The sequence below is a fragment of the Ursus maritimus genome, unplaced genomic scaffold, assembly GCF_017311325.1.
Source record: "Ursus maritimus isolate PB19 unplaced genomic scaffold, ASM1731132v1 scaffold_24, whole genome shotgun sequence".
NCBI lineage: Eukaryota > Metazoa > Chordata > Mammalia > Carnivora > Ursidae > Ursus > Ursus maritimus.
The window spans coordinates 22,726,801-22,749,411 of record NW_024424897.1 but is presented as its reverse complement, the minus strand read 5'-3'; the positions used below and the strand labels follow the sequence as shown (position 1 = coordinate 22,749,411).

Below are 22,611 nucleotides of genomic sequence, written 5' to 3'. Positions count from 1 at the left end.
TGAGCCAAAGGCAGACGCTTAACTGACTGAGCCACCCAGGCGCCCCAGAAGGTGTGGATTTTTTTCAGGTAGCCATAGAACAAAGCTCCCGCCTTCCTCTCCCGCCGTCTTCCATCCCTGCTGTGCTCCCCACCCCCCGGAGATCTGGTCCCACATACACAAGCTGTCTCCTGGCTTCTTCCTCTCTTGCTCTGCCCACTCCCTCACACCTTGGACGTCCCAGAGCCCTGACTAGATGGAGGAGGGGACGGGTGATGGTGTCTAGAAACTCGCCTTGCTTTACCGGTGGGCTCTGCAAACAGTTCTGCGTTGGATCCCAACTGGGAACATCAGAATGGGAGGGAGAGGAGGGGCTTGAGGGCAGCCCCCCAGCAGAACCCCTGTGATGGCAGAACTGGAATGGGTTCTAGCCCGGACCTTTCTCCGATAGAGAAGGAAACTAAAACTAAAACTGCAGGCTGGCACAGTTGACCTTCTCAAAGCCACGACGCCGGTGAGCGGAGTCAGACCCATATGGCGCATGCATAGCTCTCTCCTCGGCCCCTGTGATTCTGTGTGCTGAGAGAGAGGGACATAGGGGAAAGGACACCCATTCCAAGCTCTTGGTCTTACTGGTTACTGTTAGCGGAAGGCCACAAACACACTATACGAAGACATAATAATAATTGTTTTGGTCCCCTGAGAAGCTTTTCATAATAATAACTATTAACGTATGTGTTGTGTTTTAGCATTTCTGTGTAAGTTTTCATTTAACCCCAGAAATGCCCCTGGAGGGGGATTGTTATTGAAATCTTTTCGCCAATGAAACACAGGTTCAAAAAGACCAGATTATTTGCTCTTGGTCATCCATCCAGGAAATGGTGTGATTAGGACTCCAAGTACCCGGCAAGCTCCAGGGGGCAGGGACGGTCCCTGTCTCCCTCATCACTGCACCGTCAAGGCCTAGCCCATTGCTGAACGGCCACTGCTGAGCACCGGTTTCGGTTCTGAGTTTTTCTCCCCAAACCTTTGAAACTAGGGCCCTACCACTTCAGGCACCACCTAGATAGGCCTCAGTGAAAGAAATATGTATAGGCACAACACCCGTTCAACAAAGACACACAAATCCAACTCATACAGAGATAATACTTCTGCACTTGAAGCTTCATTTTCAGTGCTTTTTCCCAGGACGTGGGCTACAGGCCGGACACTTAAGGAAATGGAGAAAGGCAGTATTCCTTGCTCTACCTTTGAAAGAGCTTGTGTGTGTTCTCCCGTGCCTCCGTGAGCTCTGGCGCAGTGGAGATACCCCAGATGGGGACACGGCAGGAGGGGACGTAGCTTCCCTCCCAGGCCAAGGAAGTAGCTGGACAGCAGAGGGCGCTGCAGAGCTACAGACCTTGCATTCGTGGGCTCCTCTGTTCTGAGGCCAGGGAGGTTTTCCAGAGACAGCCAGGGGTCTTGGGTGGTCTTCTTAAGCCTCAGGTGTTCTTTGATCCCATAGCAATTACTCTTCTTTTCTCAGAAATCTGAGTGACACCTGCAAAGTAGGTGAAGGAGAGGGAGTGGTTTTCAACGCTACTGCACCTTTTCAAATCGTGTGAGTTTAGGTAAATAACTCTCTGAGCTTCAGCTTCTTCAGGCCCTGCAGAATTAGACATGAACTTGTGTCAGGAGCCCCTTGCAAAGCATGAGGCTGGACAACCGGCCCACGCTTATATTTCAATGGTCCACTCTGTGACAGGCAGCGTCTTCGATGGACAGGCAGTCCATGATGGGCAAAAAGCAAACCTGGCTCCTGTCCTTGTGGCATTTACAGCTTAGTAGGGAAGACAGATTTTAATCAAATAACCCCATGGAGAGATGCAAATTCACAGCTGTGTCGTAAGTGCGACAAAGGAGTGGTCTGGGAGCTGGGTGAGGAGGACGTTAAGGACCCAGGCAGGGAGATTTCCCTGAGGGAGTGAGGAGTGAGTTCAACTTAAGGATTTGTAGGCATTTACTAAGCAAAAAGAGAAGGAAAAAGCCCTTCGAGAAAAGGGAATAGCTTACGTAATGGCCATGTGTGTGTGAGCCTTGCACGGGGCTAGCGGAACTTCAGGGGAGAGAGAACAAAGTGAGGGCTGGTGAGAGATGAGGCCAGACAGAAGCAGCGGTCAGATCACACAGGACCCCATAGGAGTTTTCCCTTCAGCCTAAGGACGATGGGAAACCACAAAGGGTTATAATCACGGGTTATAGATGAATTTCCATTTTATTTTTTAAATTTTAATTTTATTCTTAAGTAATCTCTACGCACAACGTGGGGCTTGAACTCATGACCCTGAGATCAAGCGTTGCATGCTCTTCAGACCGAGACAGCCAGGCACCCCGACAAATTTCCGTTTTAAAAAGCTCTCTCTAGGGGCGCCTGGGGTGGCACAGCAGTTAAGCGTCTGCCTTCGGCTCAGGGCGTGATCCCGGTGTTACGGGATCGAGTCCCACGTCAGGCTCCTCCACTATGAGCCTGCTTCTTCCTCTCCCACTCCCCCTGCTTGTGTTCCCTCTCTCGCTGGCTGTCTCTCTCTCTGTCAAATAAATAAATAAAATCTTTAAAAAAATAAATAAATAAAATAAATAAAAATAAAAAGCTCTCTCTGGCTCCAGGACTCACACCCTCCTTGCTCCAATGCACGCTCAAGTACAAAGTTGCTAAGTTCTGCTGGCTGATCCTTCCTCCTTACCTCTTGCATCCCTCGACATCTCTCAGGAGACAACTGCTATGGTTTCCTAACTGATCTCCTTGCCTGCTGTCTCCAGTCCAGTCTTCTCCCTCCCCTCCTATGCAGCAGGCTTTAACTTATTTGATCTTCACAGCATGTCTGCAAGGAAGTGAAGCAGCCGACCTCGTTCCCATTTTGCAGATGAGAAAACTGAGGTATGAAGGTGCTGTGGAGCAGGCTCATACAGGACTGTGAAAGCCAACTGTTAAAATTTCAGGAATTTTGCTAGCCAGTTGTGAAACACAGCCACTATTCAAAATTAAATTACACACAGTTATAATCAAATGATGTTTAAAACAAAGGGAAAACAGTTTCAAAACTCATCACTTTCGAATAATTTTACTCTTATTATTTACCTTTGTTTCTGGGGTTGTTATTGTATCTGTACAATGAAACTATCACATAAGGGTATGCTACCGCTCATCTCTTTCTGACTCCTTTTTTTTTTTTTTAAGATTTTATTTATTTATTCGACAGAGATAGAGACAGCCAGCGAGAGAGGGAACACAAGCAGGGGGAGTGGGCGAGGAAGAAGCAGGCTCATAGCGGAGGAGCCCGATGTGGGGCTCGATCCCATAACGCCGGGATCACGCCCTGAGCCAAAGGCAGACGCTTAACCGCTGTGCCACCCAGGCGCCCCCTCTTTCTGACTCCTTATTCAGTAACTGTGTTCTGAAGATTGAAATCAACCATGGTGGCAGCATTTACACCACGGACGTCAGCAAATGCTACAAATCAGTGCCTTGATTTATTGTTTTGTCGATTATCTAGATTGAAGAAAGTGATGGAGGAAAAGTTAGTAATTCAGTTTTAATGTGTTATGGCTGTAGCCATTACATTGTGAATAGCACAAAAAATAAGGAAATATATTTTTTAAAGATTTTATTCATTTATTTGAGGGAGAGAGAGGGAGAGAGAGCACACGACGGGGGAAGAGGGGCAGAGAGAGAGGGAGAAGTAGACCCCCTGCCTAGCAAGAAGCCCCACTACCCCACTGCAGCTCCATCCCAGGACTCACTGGTCATGACTTGAGCTGGAGGCAGACACTTAACCCACTGAGCCACCCAGGCGCCCCAAGAAAGCGAGAGAGGAAAAGTTAGCAATTCAGCTTTAAATTTAATGTGTTATGCCATAGCCATCACATTGTGAATAGCACAAAAATTAAGGCAATATTCTTTCAGTATTTGAAAACCGTTTTCTGATTCAGCAAGCAAGTCACTCCCATAATTGACAGTTGAGACCGTCTTTATTTTTTTCACTTTCCTCTTACACTGACATTGAGGAAAACATCAGCTAACATTCATGCTGCATTCCTTGGTCAATTGAAACCAGAGGTTGGCTACCCATACAAGAGTTTGACCAAAACCAATGCGAGGATTCCTGAGAATCAGTTGGTTATAGAGCATTTGCAATTGCATACTATTATTATCATTCGTAAATTGTGTGCTATATATCCTTCACATCAGTAAAATTTATGATAAACCTATGCACATATATATATATATGCATACAATGCCCTCTTCCCCCCAGAGAGCTGGCTGTTCAACATTGGTCAGTACAACACTGGCTCTAGAACACACATTATTCATGTGTCATTCCGCAAACATTCGCTGGATGCCAGCGGAGATAGTCAATGAAGAAATGACTCGGCCACGGTCACACATGGCAAGCGGCACAGGCGGGACCACATCACAGGTACTCCCAAGGCCAGCCGCTCTTGGCCAGGACCAAACCAGGCTTTCCAGGGCCGCTCCCCCTGCACCAGGGCGGGCGGGGCGCCTTCGGCCTCAGCGCCCGGGAAGTGAAAAGCAGGGGTCGGGGCAGGGGACCAACGGCCAGACGAGAAGCAGCTCACGGCCAATAGAGGGCCAGGCTGCACTCAACGTCACGCTTCGCGGAGGCCAGCCCGAGCACGCCCTGAGGGAGGGGGCGTGGTCACAGCCTTCCGGAAGTGACGCCATCCGGGGGCGGTCCTCGGCGGTGGCGGCGGCGCGCGGCCTGGGCTCGCGCTGGGCTCCGCGCGCCCCCCGCACCCCTCTATGAGGCAGAGGCCGCGGCGGCCGTTAGCGCTGTCGCTCCGGGGGCCGCGGCGGGCGGGGCTCCGGCGGGGCCCGGCCTAGTCCCCACCCCAGCCCGGCTCCCAGCCGCCCGCCCTCCTTCCCTCTCCCCGATGCAGGGGGCCGAGCTCCGGGATGGCGAGGCGGCGGCGGCCGCTTCGTACCGCGTCCTGAGCCGCCTGCTCGGCTATGGAGAGGCGGCCCCCGAGCCAGGCCCACCGCCGCCGCCCCCGGGCCATGGCCCCCCGCCGCCACCCTTCCTCGCGCGGCCCGGCCCGCGGGGCTCCCGGCCGCCGCAGCTGATGGTGTTCCGCAACGTGGGTCGGCCGCCGGAGGAGGAGGACGCGGAGGCGGCCCCGGAGCCGGGACCCTCGGAACTGCTGTGTCCCCGGCACCGCTGTGCCCTGGACCCCAAGGCCCTGCCGCCGGGGTTGGCGCTTGAGCGGACCTGGGGCCCGGCGGCTGGACTGGAGGCGCAGTTGGCGGCCCTGGGGCTCGGGCAGCCGGCGGGGCCGGGGGTCAAGACGGTCGGTGGGGGTTGCTGCCCGTGCCCGTGCCCGTGCCCCCCGCAGCCGCCCCCTCCGCAGCCCCAGCCGCCTGCTGCCGCCCCGCAGGCCGGGGAGGACCCCACGGAAACGAGCGACGCGCTGCTGGTCCTGGAGGGCTTGGAGTCGGAGGCCGAGAGCCTGGAGACTAACAGCTGCTCGGAAGAGGAGCTCAGCAGCCCGGGCCGCGGAGGAGGAGGGGGCGGCCGGCTTCTGCTGCAGCCCCCGGGTCCTGAATTACCCCCGGTGCCCTTCCCGATGCAGGACTTGGTCCCCCCAGGGCGCTTGGGTAGAGGGGAGCCGCAGCAACCGCCCCCGCCCCCGCCTCCTCCCGGGCCCCTCCGGCCACTGGCGGGCCCTTCTCGGAAGGGCTCTCTCAAAATCCGCCTCAGTCGGCTCTTTCGCACGAAGAGCTGCAACGGCGGCTCCGGCGGTGGGGATGGGGCCGGCAAGAGGCCTTCTGGAGACCTGGCTGCTTCTGCTGCGAGCCTGACAGACGTGGGAGGCTCTGCGGGCCGGGAGCTGGACGCGGGGAGGTGAGACTGGCTGGAGGGCTGCCTGACAAAACTTCCTTTCCTTGTTTCATTTCCCTTTTATTCTGCTGCGAACGTGATTCTGACAATTCTTTGGGTGGTTTTTCATAAGGAGGCATAGAGACTTAGGGCTAAAGGTGGGGACATCGCCCATTGGGTCAGAGCTAATTGCGGGAACAGTTAAGAGTTCACTGGTTAAGAGTTCACTCTGGTGACATTTCTCAGCTGGTTAGCATCTCCCCAGTCGGGAGATGATTGAAAACCATCCTTCCACCCCCACCCTGGCCTGGCATTTAAAGTTTTCTGAGGTGTCTGTCTACCATTACATCTGGTAGGGAGGTTGCTGGAAATGTTTGGTCTTTGGGGCACAAAGTTGGTGTTGTCACCATGTTGCTTATTATTCTTTCTGTGTACCCCACCCCTTTCACACTCATGCATACAAATGATGTGACACGCTTGTGCAGTTGTAGGCCAGCAATTGTTCGGGCATCTCTATTCAAAATCGTAGTGTTTTCCTGGTTGGTTTCTTAGATACACTTGGTATCTCGAGCCCGTGTGCTGACCACCGTCTGTGAGAATAGAAAATAGTTTGCCCTAAAGCCCATGTGAGTATTCTAAGCGAGAGGTATAGACACAGGTGCACGAGTTCTAGGCCACTTGATGAAAATTCCAAACTTAGACGTTGACCTTTTTTTCTCTGCATTTCTGAAGGGTGGACAGCACTGTGGCATCCAGTGTTAGGTCTGTATATTAGTTTAAAAAGCTGTCAGCTTTTGTGTCAAGAAGTGAGACTTCCCTTGTGGTAACCGCCGTTGTGGTTTGCACTGCTGAGTGGGTTCTGAACAAAGATTGGAATTGGTTTCGGTGCAGCTCATATGACGGATTCTTGAGACACACTGGCAACCACAACCCAAGGCTGAAGAACGGGTAGACGGATAAATTTGAGAACTTTACTGGGTACGAGAATCACGTGGGGAGCTTTGGGAAAAGATCAGTATGTCTGAGGGCCCAAGAGTTTGAATTTCTACAGAGCTTCCCACATGACCCCGAAGTATGACCTGGACTGGGACCCACTCATCCTTGGACTTCTCCTTTCAGGGCAGTTAGCGTGCTCCCAAGAGGAAAGTGTGGGGTCAGTTTTGAGTTTGCTGCCCTTTCTGAACAGTTGTGCCAGGACATCATCTTGGGGATCAGACCCAACCAAATTCTCTAAAGAAATCAGTAGGTTGACGTGTGTTGCCCCCTCAGGTCGACCTATGTTTCTGCCTTTGCTTCTCACGTGAACTTATGCTGGGAGGTCAGATCTTAAAAAATGTGTGGCTGCCGAAGCAGCTTTTTTTGTTGTAGGCTCTGCCTTCAATGCTCCACTTACCAGTATAGATGAAATTCTCATCAGATGGGGGGAGGGCAGGATGGAAGCTGTGGGTAACGACATAGGACAGACTGCTAATGTTCTTGTGGTTTGTCTTGCCTTTGTTCCATATTGACCAGGACTTGGTCTAAGATTCCAGAGACACCGAATATGAGGTGGGCGTGACATTAGCTGCTACGTCTAATAGATTAGGAAGAGGAAAAGGCATATAACATTATACGGTTTTTTGCCTTTGGAAGCAGAATTTAATGGTCATTGGCTGCTCTGTTACCAACCCTCACACTAAGCACAATACAGATTTCTGCGGCAGAGCAAATTGGGCTGTAGCTCTGCAAAGAAGCTTAGTTCAGGGCACTGGAGAATTACATTTTTTGGTCCAAGGGCTTTTTCTGATGAATTGGAGAAGAGCTAGGTATTTGTGTAGGAACGAGTGGTGGCTGCTATTAGGAGGCAGCACGCGGCACAGAGAACGTGAACATCTAGAGTCCGCTCACAACTCCAGCATCTGTGGAATGTAGGCCAATTTTGTCGTCGTCTTGCTTCCTCTTTTTTTTCCATCTGTAAAATGGGAGTGATTCTTGTCTTGTTCCTGTCCTTGTAGGAATAGAGTGAAGACAAGAGAAATTGAGATGGACTATTTTGTGCTTTCGGAGGAGAAGTAATACGATTGAACTGGTAATTTTTTTTTTTTAATGCTTAGGATTTGGTGCTGCTAGATTTGCTTGTTAGCTTTTCCACAGCTTACTATGTGCCAGTCTTGTTGGCAGCCTCGCCGCTGTGAGAAACTTGGTAAGTCTGGCCAGGGTAGTTGTGATTTCTATGGATCTGCACCTCCGAAGTCCGCCCTGTTGGGAGGAAGGATGAGTTTGGAATTTTAGCTTGTTCTCTTGTTTTGATTGGTAGGGACCTGGAGGCTGTGAGAAATGTCAGTCTTTGCCAGAAGGTATATGGCCTCCCTCCTTATTGTTGGTTGGAGTTAATTATGAGTCTCTGCAGTCTTTGCTGTATAATTTGGGGCTTTTCAGTAACCTCTGGGTATGGTTCTCTTTGCCTTTCTCCACATCTACCTTTCCCACAGCTATCACTAGAAAGTACTTCCTGCCGTCATTTTATAAGGCTTAATAGTTTCCATATTTTAACATGAAGCAAACCTTTAGTTCCTTTCAGCTGCTTTAGAGTCTGGTAAATGGACCTGCCTGGATATACTGAGTCTTAAGTCTCGTGTGAATTAGCTTAGAGAACCCTTTTCAAGGGAAGGAAGAAATGGGCCCACCAACTAATCAGGTTTCTGTTCTGGAGAACTGGGCTAGGCCTTGTAACACACATATGTTGGAATTCAAAGAGCTGGGCTTGATGCCTGTGGGCCTCGGTGTGATATAGAATTGCTATTTCAGGAAAACCAGTGAAGTTCCCTTGTCTTTTTCACATATGTTGAGCTGATTGTCTTCCTTTGTATTTGCTGAGAAATAGCATTTGATCTAACCTTCTAAAATCATCACATAATACACACATGATTGGAAATGGGTACCTTGTTCGTTTTTCAAGGTTGGTTTTTTCCGAGTTAACAGTTGAGATTATTACTGGCAGTCTTCGTAATTGTCAGGTGGGAAAATGGAGAACAGTTCTGTAGTCCTTTCCTATCTATTTGTTTGGAAAAAAGATAGAATTCTGGTAAGAGAGGCGGGCTGCCTTGGCATTAGTCTGGGGCCCTGCTGTCGTGGACAGACCCGGCAGACATGAGAAAGCCTTTTCTGTTTCCTCGGGTCTTCAGGTCTAAGGGGGTCTTTTTGAGAAATAGCATGACGTGCTGAGAGCAAGATGATTTTGTGGCGTGTGCTGAGGAAGTTCTGACTTTGGGTTTGGGTTTTGGGTCCATACTCCATGGATCTTTTCAACTCTCGTGCCACAAGGTAGTTGTGGTTGGCCTCTTATCTTTTGGAATGAGCAACCTAACTTCAGAAATCTCTGTCCATTGGAGCCTGTATCTTTCACTCCTTAACATTTTCCCCGCTAAAATCATTCCAAGGTTTTAGACCTTGGACCACGCTTCTTGGCTGGCTTTTCCCCGGAAGTTCCCTCCATAGGTTCTTCGGTTGGTGTAGGATGGAGTTTTGGATCTGACCTTGCTGCACAGATGTCTGTGTATTGAAACTACAAATGAACACATGGTTTGTGTGCCTGCAGCCCATGAACAGACACTGGCTTATGACGTGTTGGAAATGGCACGGGCTGGCTGCCTTGGCGCTGTGTGCTCTAGCAGGCGCAGGGGTAAATTGTGGCCATCAAACCTGGCTTTTGGACATCCGAGTTCGGGCGTCACTGTCGAAAAGGACATGTTGAAGTCTTAGGACATCAGTAGAAGGGGTTTATGGACAAGGGAGAGGGAGGACATTGTTATTTCATGGCTTATATTTTAGGTTTCAAGGAATTTGAAAAGGGGCCAGTGGTTTTATCAATGGTTGTCGGCCCGTCTAGTCTAATGCTCGTAACACATTTTATCCCACGGATCTGTTGCCGCCCCGTTAGTAATTTGCAGAGTGGAAATGGACAGAGGCATTCTGTCTGCCGTCTGTAGCACAAGCAATGCGTGGCTGCAACAAGGAACTGCTGGCCCCAAAGAAGACCTTTGCCTCAGGTCTTCTGCTGCCCCGTCCTTTTCTGCCAGCTGAGGTATCTCCCACCAGATCCTACCCCACCTTCCCTCTCAGGTCTTTCTGCTGCTAAGACGCAAGCGGCCCACTGGCAAAGTTAAAATGACTTAACTTTGCACCCAAGTGCTTGTCAGGGTGATCTGGGCAGGAATAAAATAACACGGGGATGTAGTATAGAAGGATTAGTTAAAAATGTTACTGGAGCTGAATCATTCATGTTGCTTTCCCAAAACGGCACATTCAGCATAGACGGGCTTTTATCGTTTTAATGCTTCATATCTACAAAAGGAGATACATAAAGTGTATGTGCTATAATAATAATGAATTGCATACTTGGGTACCCACCACTAAGCCTAGCAAATAGAATGTTACCAGTATCTTTGAAGACCCCTGTGTGTTGCTTCCTCATTACATCTCTTCCCTCCCCCACGTAACCACCGTCCTCAATTTTATGTTAATCGTTCCCTTGCTTTGTTTTTTATAGTTGTCTAGATTGGTCTTTTCATGAATGACTGCCATTAGAATGCGCTCAGGATCCTTGAGACAGAAACTGCTTTGGATTTTTTAGTTAGAGTCTACCCGAAGAGAGAAGGAAGCACTTATTTTTATTATTAGCCTATCAGCCCCTAGACCTTCTACCTCTTCAAGCTTCCAGCCCTGAGGCCCCCTTATTTGCCAGAAAAAGCCATCCCAGGGCTCTCAAATGGCTCTGCCCGTGTTCCGATTCTGATGTATTTCTTTTTCTAGATCCTAGAAACTCTGATTTTCGTCTGCAAAATGCCGGGGGTGGGGGACAAGAGGAGCCGCAGTGAGAAGGCCCCCGCAAGATGTGTGCATTTGGGCACTGCCGTTCTTCCGTGCTTGGCACTGAAGAGACTCGTCCCCAGCATGGGCAGATGGCAGAGTAATGCAGCTTCCTTTGAAAAGAGGCAAACGGCCAAATGGCTGAGGTGTGAACCCTTTGAGAGGCCAGTGCTTTAGGTTTCTGCTTGCTGGGTTTAATGTTGTACCCACAAGTTATCAAATAAAAATCAGCTTGGAAGCTCTTCAGTCTTAAAGTTCATGTCCAGCGGAATTAACTTTCCATTCCAGCCCTCTGGAGCGTTGGAACTAAGCTGCAGACTGTCATGGGCAACTTCTGCAAACAGAGGACTCTGTGGTTGTGTCTTGTTTCGATGCAGCCATGTCACCTGTGTGTGCCTTGGGTGGGGCAGGCATGGAAGGCACCATCGCTAGGTGGGAAGTCTCAGCGTGGAAGAAGTCGCAGAGGGAGTGTGAGATAGGAATCCAGCGTCTTGGCTGTCTCTGAGTAAGGTCTTCACAATATGGTTTGGAAATTCTGTTCGAAGGGAGTCTCGAGAAGCTTAGACATCTGTGTTAAAACAAATGCGTAAAGATCTTCCAAAGTCAAATAATTTAAATAGGGTTTCATTTTGGATTTTCTATGCGGCTTCTCTGTTGGTGCGTTTGAAGTTTTATTTAGTCCTTCGGGTGAGAATAATTTTGGAAGGTGAGCCAGGTAGAAGGCCTAGAGTCAGGCACTCAATTCTTGGGGTTTTTTTGTTTTTTGTTTTTAAGTCTGGTTTGTTGAGGTATAATTTATGACCACCTAAAATTCACCTTTTTTTTAGGTCTCCAGTTCTATTAATTTTGGCAAGTATATGCAGTCATAAGCTCTGCCGCAGTCCAGAGAATAGCATATTTTTATCACTTCTGCAAGTTCTTTCCCTTGTAGTCAATTCAGTCATCCTGAGGTGAGCTTTTTGAGCTTAGCACATTTCTGGCCAGAAAGTCTTTGTCAGAATCTTTTGGATTTCTTTCATTTCTCACTGAAAAGCCAGTTGAAATTGGTACAAAGTGAAGTTACCTTTGGTGTATCTTTTCACAGGAGATCTGGGTTTTCCAGCTGGCTCCCTGGAGCAGCATCCGAAAGTCATGGGGAGAGCTATGTGACTGGCAGCTCAGAGAGGGGAAGGGGCCATTTTCTGTGGGAGCCAGGCAGAGCCCCTAACCTGAGGGGGGGTCCCCTTGTTAGCTGATGGCTTTGCGCCATGGCTTGGGGGCATTTGTGTAGAAATCAGGGATCTTAATGGTTGAACATTGCCTGTGCTTCTTGTGCCATTCTCAAGGCCAGGTCTATTCCGGGGTTCCCTTTGGGACCTCCTGCACCTTGGGGCAGGGCCATTGGAAAAGCATTTACTCCGAGACAGCACCTGCTCAGGTCAAGGGCCATTCTCTTGACTCCCTTATGAAAATCAGCCTTGCATCTGACTTCCTCCCTCTAGAAATGGACTTGCTAATTACCACTCAAGGTGTTTCACTCTTCCATTATGCTGGGTGTGGAGAGATCCAAAGGGATTTCTCATTGCTTTGTAGGCTGAACTTTGTAGCCAAATCTACTTAAGAAATTGCCTGAATTATTACATTCTCCCCTTTACATTTTAGGGTTTATTACAAAAGTGTTGTTGACAGTGACTAGGATTTGCTTGGTTTTTCAGTGCATCTAGAATTGAGTGTCGTGGTGACTTAAATGTGTATGTGTTCATTCCCCCATCCTCCCTTTTATTCTGTGTGTGCTTTCTCACCCCCTAGGAAACCCAGGTTGACAAGAACTCAAAGTGCCTTTTCTCCGGTCTCCTTCAGCCCCCTGTTCACAGGTAAGGGTGATTGCTCTCTTTTTCTTCTGACCTCTGAAAGCAGGAGTGTTCTGAGACCTGTCAGGGAACACTTGCAGATGCCCCGCAGAGCGAGCTTCCGGGGGCCTGAGGTCACTTCCTTCATTCCATGCCCTCTGGGTTTGGGGCGAGGCTATTTTTATGGTGTGGAATGTGTTCTTGACTTTGGAGGCTTTATAGCTGGAGATAGAGATTGCTCTCTGGTAATTAGGTGGCCCTGGCAGGTACACAGTGCTTAGGTCAGGGTCATCACATGTAAATTTAAAGTAGGAATTACAAATATATAGGCTCACAGTGCATAAAGGACTCTCTAGAAGTCCTACAGTTCCTGTCCCTGCTTCCGGGGGAGTTCATGGATGATCTGATAAACATGACCCACGATTATCTGGTCTATTTTTAAAGACTTCGGGCAAAGGGGATTACATGAACTCTTGTCTTACCCATTTTAAGGGCCAGGAGTTCTTGCAGCAACAGCTGCAACTCCAACAGGAGTTCTTCATTGTGTCTAATTTAAGTCTTTCCTCTTGCAGCAGGGAGCACAGTTGCTCAAGCAGGAAAGTGGTTGGATATTCTTTGGGCAACTGCCTTCTCCTTAATGGGGAACTTGTTCAGAGAGGGAGCCTTTTCGTGGTGTCAGTCATACACGAAGCTCCTGCTTGACTAGGCGGTAGAGAAGGTGTCTGGCACACCGCCTCCAGTCTCAGGAGCAGAGTACTCCTCATTGTTCGTGGCTCAACCAAAAAATCCTAATTTCATACTCCTTTGGAGATTGTATCCCTCAAAAAGATGACTGGAAGAATTATGATTTAGGAGTGGACATGTCCAGAAGATGGTCAGCATGCTAGTGGGACCCCCATTACCACATGGACTGCCGTGAGTTGTCAGAACAAGTGAGTTGGTGTCTGTAATAGGCACAGGTGGGGAAGGAGGCCTCCGTTCTTACCCGAAGCCCAGAATTAAAGAATCCTGTCCTGTAGCAGCACGTCTTTCTCGTTAATAATTGTTTCCTCTTTAAAGTGAGGAACGCTCACCCACAATTGTACGTTCAGGTTTGGTGTTTCTATTTCAGACAGCCCTAGCGCTCTTGAATTACATCTTTCTTTCTTTTTTTATTTTTTAATTACATGTTTTATTTGAGTGCTATGCAGTAGGGGCGCCTGGCTGGTTCAGTCGGTTAAGTGTCTGCCTTCAGCTCATGTCATGATCTCAGGGTCCTGGGATCGAGGCCTGCATTGAGCTCCCTGTGCAGTAGGGAGTCTGCTTCTCCTCCTCCCTCTGCCCCTACCCCTGCTCATGCTCTCTCTCTCAAATAAATAAATAAAATCTTAAAAAAAATAAGTGCTATACCTGTCATCCAGACCTCTCACCCTTCAGGAAACATACTTGTCTGGGCTCACTGTGTTGCGCTGGGCTGCTAGGCTCTCAGTTACTAAGCTATGTCATGAGTCTGGGTCCAGCTTCTCAGAGCTTCCACTGATGACTTTTAGCACAGATTTCTTTTTCTCCTTCCTTCCTTCCTTCCTTCCTTCCTTCCTTCACCCTCCCCTTCATCCCTCCCTCCCTCCTTCCCTTGCCTTGCCTTGCCCTGCCTTGCCTTTCCATAAGCTCCATGCCCTACATGGGGCTCAGACTCATGACCCTGAGATCAAGAGTCACATGCTCTACCAACCACACCAGCCAGGCGCCCCTGGCAGAGCTTTTCTGTTTATCTTAATTAGTGCTCACGACCTTTGTAAAAAACTGCATTAGATTCTGAAAGCCCAACTCTTGGCCTTTTAGAGATATTGGTTACCTCATTTTATTAACTGGGAAATAATAAAATTCTGGCTGAGGGGCTAATTCAGCCTCCTGAATGAGAAAAAGTTGTTGGAAATAACACCCTAAAGGCCAAATTAGAGAAATCTTGAGAGTCCTTCCCCTGTGGGTCAGACCTACCAAAACTTGTCTATCAACCTTTGTTATAAAATACCCTTTACCCTCTGGTGACTGAAGTGGAGAGAGGGTAGATGGGCATGGATGGCAAGAAGGAGGGTATAAGGCAGAGAACAGAACTGCCTGATAGGCCAGAAGTAGGAGAAACCATGTGCCATCCCCCATCGAGCTCCTCTGGAGCTTACCTGATTTGGCTGACTGCGGAAGTACTTCATTACTGGGATTATAAATGCACTTTTTGGCCTTTGTAGCCTCAGCTATTAGGAATTAGTTGATATGTGAAATGGTTGGCTCTCTTGAGTGAATATTCTGGAAAATCTAGATGTAGAAAGCCATTTAAGAAGAAGCTGGGGCTCACCTTGGGACCTTTTTCTGCATTCAGGTTACCATGCGGTTCTTACATTTTTCTGGCACTTTCTTTTCATGTCCATTTGGACTTGTAACAAGCTGCTTGTCTTGCTCCCTAAGGCAGAAATTGATGCACACATCTGTAAACATAAATGCTGTGGGTTCCATTTGAATGAAGACCCCTTGTTAGGGTTACATAGTCAGTGGCACAACCACAATTAGTTGGCCTTTCCACTGTCAATCCCATGTTTCTGTCCTAAAGAATCCTTGACCTTTAACAGGACCAAGAGATGATAGAATTTAAAATTGACTTCCCAGGTGTTTGGGGTGATTCCAGCTCTGGGAAGCATGAGGTTTTGAGATTTTTGAGAGCTGGGGACCTCTGCCCTTCCTTGCTTGCCCTTTGCTTTCCTTTGCTTTTGGCCTCAGCTGCGGGCAAGGTGCTTCCGTAACATGCTTGCTCCGTGAATCCCTCAGGTGAAACTGTGTCGCTTGTGGACGTGGACATCTCTCAGCGGGGCCTGACCTCTCCACACCCTCCAACTCCCCCTCCTCCTCCGAGAAGAAGCCTCAGCCTCCTAGGTATAGTCTCTGCCCCTCTCTGCCTTCTTGCCTTAGTGGGAGGGGGTGAGCTATAGGGACCTGTTGTTCTTTTCCAGGAGCCAGCAAGCTCCTGGGTTTCTAATAATGACCCAATTATTCCCTGTCCCTTTCTCAGCACCCTTTTCCTCTCCCTAAGCAGTTAAATGGGTCTCTTACCTGCATGCTGTAACATTTACTGTCCATACGTTGATTAGACCTGTATTTATCTTGCCCTGAATCTACTGTTCGTAGACTGCTTTAGGAATATCCTTACATTTCTGCTTTCAACAAAGGAACCCAGGTTAAGATGATTGTTGCCCTCTGTGCAAAAAGACAGGGTGAAGGTCAGGCCATCTTGCTCCAGAGGGCAGCCTGATGCTCCTTCTCCCTCTCCTCTGCTTCACCTCACTCATCTGTGCTCATGTTTCTGAACCTCTTGCTTCTGTTCTCTCTTCTAGATGATATCAGTGGGACGCTGCCTACATCTGTCCTTGTGGCTCCGATGGGGTCTTCCCTGCAGTCTTTCCCCCTACCTCCGCCTCCTCCACCCCATGCCCCAGGTTAGCTTAGTTTAGAGGCAAGCCTTGTAAAGGTTGGGAGTATGACGTGATCTACTCTTGAAGGATGGGAGACGTCTATTTATGGAGATAATAGGACTTATGAGAAAGCTTAAATCTTATCCCCTTGGCTGGGCCAGAGCTCCTTGGAATTGAGGCCAAGAACTGGTTTTTCTAACCCATTTTCCCTGTGGAGGTGAATCTGACTTTTGTTAGGGGATAAAAGACTATTGACTTTTTCACCTCTTTGCTGCTGAGACTGCTTTGCGATCTCTGAGTAGATATCACTTAGGAGACTGCCTTAATTTCCGAATGGTGAGGACGTTTAAGGGTTCAAAGTTCTCTGGTGTTTCTAAGCTTTTAGTATTTACTGCAGCCTTGTAAATAAGTACCAAGCATTTAGTAGCCCATACCTGCTTTGCCAGCCTCCAGTACCCCAGGAGTAAAATGAATGAAATCGGCATTCTTTTCTACTTGCCTGGCAAAATCGTTCCTCTTCCTGGGCAAGTAAGCGAGTCACTATTTCCAAGGCTGCTTTACCGGCGCTTCACCTCGAGGTGGGAGAAGCTGGAATCGCTCTAGGCTGGTGAAGCCCCTGAAGTAGTCACCTTAGTCAGGTTAGTGAGCAGCGCCCCTACCCCTCTCTTGGGGTCAAACTCCCCCACCCATCCTTCACAGCTTACACGAGCCCACACAGCTTTTTGTTACAGCCCATCCAGCTCCTTTCCACCGCTTCGGCTTCCACCCTTCCCAGCTTAGCTTCTAATGCCTCGCCCCTCTTCAGTTAGCATTTCTGTTTGGGGAGGAGGGTCTGCTTGCGGTTGGGAGCAAGGAGGGTGAACAAGTGACCGCCGCTCTCTTGCCCTGCAGATGCATTTCCCCGGATTGCTCCCATCCGAGCAGCTGAATCCCTGCACAGCCAGCCCCCCCAGCATCTCCAGTGTCCCCTCTACCGGCCCGACTCAAGCAGCTTTGCCGCCAGCCTTCGAGAGTTGGAGAAGGTAGGCGGTGCCCGGGGACTGGCGGCTGGCCTCCTCTCCCACTCTCCTTCTTCTGTCCTGGGCTCTCCTTTTCTTAGTTTTAGAGGAAGAGTGGTTATCTTGCCTCTATATTTACGGTGCCAAAGCAATATGCTGCTCTGGTCAGTTCCATAGGGGACGTTGTAAAATCGAATCCTGGAGAAAAACCCTTGAATGTGGTGAAGAACGGTCGTGGAGAACTGTTTACATAGTGGAAGCTGACTTTGACAGATTAACTGACCCAGTTCCCTCGTCTTTTCTTTGTAGGGCCTTGGTAATGGGATTGTAGGCTTACTCTTCTGTTACTTTGGAGGGCTAAAAGAATGAGCCTGCTGTTCACTGCTAATGGTTAAGACACTCTTAGCAGCTCTTGCCTAGTGAAATGTTTTGGAAGTGGTGGGAGGGTGGGGGTTCTCCTGTGGTAAAATAAATTGTGCTGAAAACGGGCACATATCCCCCATCCTGTGAAGTACTTGACCACCTCTTGTCTTTGATAGTGTGGTTGGTACTGGGGACCAATGAACTGGGAAGATGCAGAGATGAAGCTGAAAGGGAAGCCAGATGGCTCCTTCCTGGTACGAGATAGCTCTGATCCTCGTTACATCCTGAGCCTCAGTTTCCGGTCACAGGGTATCACCCACCACACGAGAATGGAGCATTACAGAGGTAAGCGGTGCTGCCGTTTGAGGACAGCCTTCTTCCCCCTTTGCCGGTCTCTACTCTTACTGTCTGGCCTTTTTGTGGGAAGGTTTTATAGAAGTGGACTATGGATAGGGAGGAAAATCTCACACTCCGTTGAATGTTGTTATGGGTACTGGTTTCAGTCCTAGAAGCAATCTTGGCAGGGGTAGGGAGGAAGGTGAAGGTTCTGTTGAAAAGTATTCTCAGCATTTCTCTCTGAAAGAGGAGGGCCTGAACAAGACTGTCAAACAGAGCAAAGCCGGTAGAACTCTCTTGAGAGAAGGAAGAAATAACCTAGGGCCATTCCACAAATTCTCCCAAGCTCTGTTCATAATTAGACCTAATGAATGATGTCACTTCAACTTTCACGTCTATGTTGGTAATTGCTGTATCTGTGTCTACTAAAGAAAAAATAATTAGACCTAACATGTAGAGAGTTCTTTTAAATCCTGTACACAAAGAGGAGAATTTAGTGTTCATCCTGTGACCGTCCTGTAGTGAATTTCTTTGCCTGAGAGTTGCATCAGCTCTTCCTGCCAGATAGCGTGGTGATAATTTCTTTAGGTCACCTGTGTGGTCTCTTAGGAAAGAGTCATCAGAACTCAGAGACTTTGTGGGATCAACATGCTTTAGACTACCTGCCTTCCTCCCTGGGGGGTCCCTCCTCCTTTGTGGTCAGCTGGTGCTGAATGCTGTGGTCAGGTCTAGAAGCTGCTTTGTTCAACCCCGCTGTCTGGATTGACTTTGCATCGTGGCATTCTGTGTTTGACCTGGGCCGGACACTCGTGACCGTCAGCGGTGGCAGAACGACTGCCTGTGCTACAGATTCGAAACGTGGTGAGAACGTTGGGGAGCTTGAGGGGTCAGCCTTAAACGAGCTGCGTTAGCCACAGCCTCACAAGCACGCATCCCTTGCAGGCTCTTCTCAGCCGCCACCACGTCTTTTCTGCTCTCAGCCATTTTGTGCTGTATCTGTTTGGTTTGCTTCTCATGTGAGGCAGGAAGTAGCGTGTTAGGCCAGCATAGCTTCGTCCATGGTCTCCTCTGTCCCCACCCCTGCCTTAAAGGTGCATGAAGAGAGAGGCCCTTCAGTCTACAGACCTAAGCATTTGTTAGATAGCTGGGGCGTAGCCTGCTGCCCTCTCTCCCGCTATTTCCAAAGGCCACAGTCAAACCGGCAGAAAACCACCATGCAAAGGAAAGCATTTCAGAATGAAGTGTTTTTATCAGTCTGTGAAAATGATGAATGACGAGGCCATGAGAATGAGGAATAAATGCCTGACCTCTAGGTCCCTGATAGGCACGAGGCCGGGAAGGAGAGAACCTGCAAATGGTGCTCCAGTTACTTTTTGTTCAAAGGGGCTTTTCTTCCTCGAATAAATAGAATTTTTAATAGAAGCCTTGTGGGTCTTTCGGTTGCCAGTTTGCAGTGGAGCATTTGTCTTCATCTTTTTAAGTGATACTGTAAGAGTAGCTGGAGAGACTCGGGTCTGTAGTTCTCTCGGATTCCGTCCTTTTGTGGGTGATTCCTTTGCATTTAGTGCTTGAGTTTTTGGTTTGTTTTTAGTCACGGGAGTTTGGTTTCCCTTTTGCTTTTGGGACTCTTAAATTTTGGGGTGGGATCTTCGCAACATACTGTGGGGGTGGGTGTGGATTTAGAAGTTAAAGAAGAAAAGACTTAGGGGTGCCTGGGTGGCACAGCGGTTAAGCCTCTGCCTTGGGCTCAGGGCGTGATCCCGGCGTTCTGGGATCGAGCCCCACATCAGGCTCCTCCGCTGGGAGCCTGCTTCTTCCTCCCCCACTCCCCCTGCTTGTGTTCCCTCTCTCGCTGCCTGTCTCTATCTCTGTCGAATAAATAAATAAAAAATATTTAAAAAAAAAGAAGAAGAAGAAGAAGAAGAAGAAGAAAAGACTTAGAATTTGATGTTTTGTGCCTAACACATGAATGAGTGGGACTTGCAAAACCCCTCTTCCTTTCTTTCCTCGACTAGTCCGTGAATGCTTGAACACAGAGCTTCCTGAGGGGATGGCATTAGTGTTCATACTAATGTCTTATGAAAGGCGATTTCTTTCTTTCCGTTAATTGTGGAGCAAACAGGAACAGGTGGCCTCAGGGACCTTCGTCTGACAGCTTGCCCACAAACAACCCTCCCAGAATTGCGAATCATTAAAATGTTCAAGTGAGCTTCCCAGATGTTTTAAAAGTAAGTTTTTACATCTTTACCTCCCCCTGATTTTCCATGGCAGGAACTTTCAGCCTGTGGTGTCACCCCAAGTTTGAGGATCGCTGTCAGTCAGTGGTGGAGTTCATTAAGAGAGCCATCATGCACTCCAAGAATGGGAAGTTCCTCTATTTCTTGAGATCCAGGGTTCCAGGTAAGGCTGGAGTTACGTTGATTATTTAACTTCCTTGGGTGTGAGGCAGTGTAGCATCAGAACGTGTCCCCCTGTCTCCCAGAAGAAGCCACGCTTACTGAAATTGTTTTTCCTGGCTCTTACGCCAGCCAGTCTTCCTGGAGTCTGGTGGTTAACCCCCTGCTCTTGAACATTAATCCTTCAGCATGTTGAGAAGGAACCTTTGCCGCTCTGACCACACGAGTGAGATAACGGGTCCCACCTCTGCTGCCCAGGCGTCATGTGAATATTTAGCGTTCGGACGGGTCTCCTTGTCCCTGATCCGGGCATCTCACGCTTCCATGTGAAGCAGAGAGGTGAGAACTTGCTCAGTCTAGCTCTACGGGAACAGGGAAGGTAAAAGAGTATTCACTAGAAAGGCCACGGTGTCAAGGAGGCTGAATTCAGTGGCAGTCTGCTGTGGATTTTGTCCATTCGTACTAAACTTGCTATTAGAGAGTAGATCTTGTTGTATCTTACATCTCTACCAGCGTTCAGTATAAAGACATCTCTCTATCAGGGAGCATTGGGAAGTTCCCATCCTTGCTGGTGTGGTTATATAGTCTTTCTGCCCACTAAATAGGGAGCTATCTGTATAATCTCTACCAAAGGGACAGAAGGGTTGTTTTGGGGGAGTCTGTCTGCTTTTGTAGGGTTGGGGAAAAGCAAAATGACAAGCATATTAATTGAGAGATTTGTAAGATACAAACAGAACTTAAAATGAGAACTTCATGCATTCCCAGTGAATCAAATTAGGATTCTTAAACAAACTGTGTGCCAAGAAACTGCTCTAAAAAGAAGTTCCAGGGGAGCCCCAGGCAGAACATCAGTAACAGGATTGAGCCAGGTTACAGGAATGTGTTTTATAATCTTGGTGATTTAAATAAGGCATGACAGGGTGAGAACTGTATTAATTCTCACTTCGTTTCGTATTTGCCTCAGCGCTGTCAGCACAGTTGGGTCTCATGCAGTTGACTTGGTTAAAGGGAAAAGTTAGAATCCTTTCTTACAGGAGTTGACTCTAGTAATTTTTAAAGTTTGTGGCTTTTGGAGGTTATTTATTTAACAAACTTTTATTCTGTAACTCAGTATCAAAAATAAGCCACATTTCTACCCTCAGAGAGCTCATAGCCTCAAAGAGAGGACAGGTAGGAAGATAAAGGCGAGAGCACATGTCGAACTCAGTACAAGGCATGGAGGTCGGCGTTGGGTGACTGACAAGGGCAGGGGAGGCAGCTCTTTTTATGGGTGAACCAGGGAAATCAGTCCTCTCAGAATTCTGGAACATGTGTCTACTTGTAGGGTATGTGAGAGACCTGCGGAGTCTTGGACTCTCTGCGATATCTGGTTTCACTCTACAAAGGTGCCCTGTCTGCAGAAGTTTTAACTAGGATTCTTGACTTTGGTGAGGGCTGGAACTTGCAGCGGTTTGCTCCTGTTTATTGACTGTGTATCCTCTGCTGGTTACTTTGTCGGGTTCTTTATTTAAACAGCTCTCATTTCTTACAAAACCCAAAGTTTGCTAATAGATTGGTCTGCTTATAGATAAGACCGTTTTCATCTGCCAGTGAAGAAACTCAGGCGGAGGCTCAAATGTGAAGCCTCTTGGCTGCTCAGCGCTGAAGTCAGCATGCAGACGCAGGCTCAGCTGACCCCGGGTCCTGTGCTTTACGTGCCACCAGTCTGTTAATGGGGGAAAGGGACAGCAAGCACATTGAAACCCGTATTTGCTGAGGTTTGTGGAGACTACGTAAGGAGGTCAGAAGTGTGTTTATTAGTGGACGGTCTCTTTCTCGGCCTATGAGGAATGCCACAGAGAGGATATCTGTTTGCACTTAAAACTGTAATCAAACCGAGAAGGCAAAGCGGAGTTAGTATTTGCTCCAAGACTGTAAGTGATCTGTCTTTGTGAGGGATTGGGACAAAAGGCAAAGTCCGTGTTCTCCTTTACCATTGTTTGCTGTCCTCCTTCGCTTGTCATAGAAGTCTAGGCCTTCTGTGAGGTTGATTCTGTGAGGGACTTGGCTGAAGAAGAGGTAGTGATTAGCATTTGGATTGAGCTTTCTCAGCCTGCACCAGGGATTTTAACTCAGTAGATTCTAAAAGGAGCCTGTTTACTGAGACTTCGGGATGATGATCACCCAGTGCCTACAAGGGGCCGGGTATTATTTCATGTAGCCCTTACAGAACCCTTTAAAAGGGATACTGCAGTCTCTCTTCTTTCTTTACTTTTCTTTTCTTTTCTCTTCTCTTCTCTTCTCTTCTCTTCTCTTCTCTTCTCTTTCCTTTCCTTTTTTCTTTTGTTTTCTCTCCTCTCCTCTCTCTCTTTCTTTCTTTCTCTTTCTTCAGATTAAGAAACAGGTACAGTAGGGTGCCAGGGTGGCTCAATCGGTTAAACGTCCTGCTCTTCATCTCAGCTGAGGTCTTGATTTCAGGGTTGTGAGTTCAAGTCCCACATTGGGCTCCATGCTAGGCGTGGAACCTACTTAAAACACACGCTCGCGTGCATGTGCGCGCACACGCT

General features: G+C 48.5%; 1 protein-coding gene across 1 annotated transcript in view; it reads left to right on the top strand.

Moving 5' to 3' along the window:
• Positions 1-4,911: 4,911 nt before the first annotated feature.
• The window catches only part of SOCS7 (suppressor of cytokine signaling 7), a 30,980-nt gene continuing 13,280 nt past the window's right edge, over positions 4,912-22,611 (top strand). Inside the window, exons 1-7 of the mRNA XM_040640728.1 lie at positions 4,912-5,879; positions 12,492-12,556; positions 15,332-15,436; positions 15,895-15,996; positions 16,864-16,994; positions 17,510-17,678; positions 19,941-20,069. Coding sequence (XP_040496662.1) covers positions 4,912-5,879; positions 12,492-12,556; positions 15,332-15,436; positions 15,895-15,996; positions 16,864-16,994; positions 17,510-17,678; positions 19,941-20,069 — 1,669 coding nt within the window. The remainder of the gene's footprint in view (positions 5,880-12,491; positions 12,557-15,331; positions 15,437-15,894; positions 15,997-16,863; positions 16,995-17,509; positions 17,679-19,940; positions 20,070-22,611) is intronic.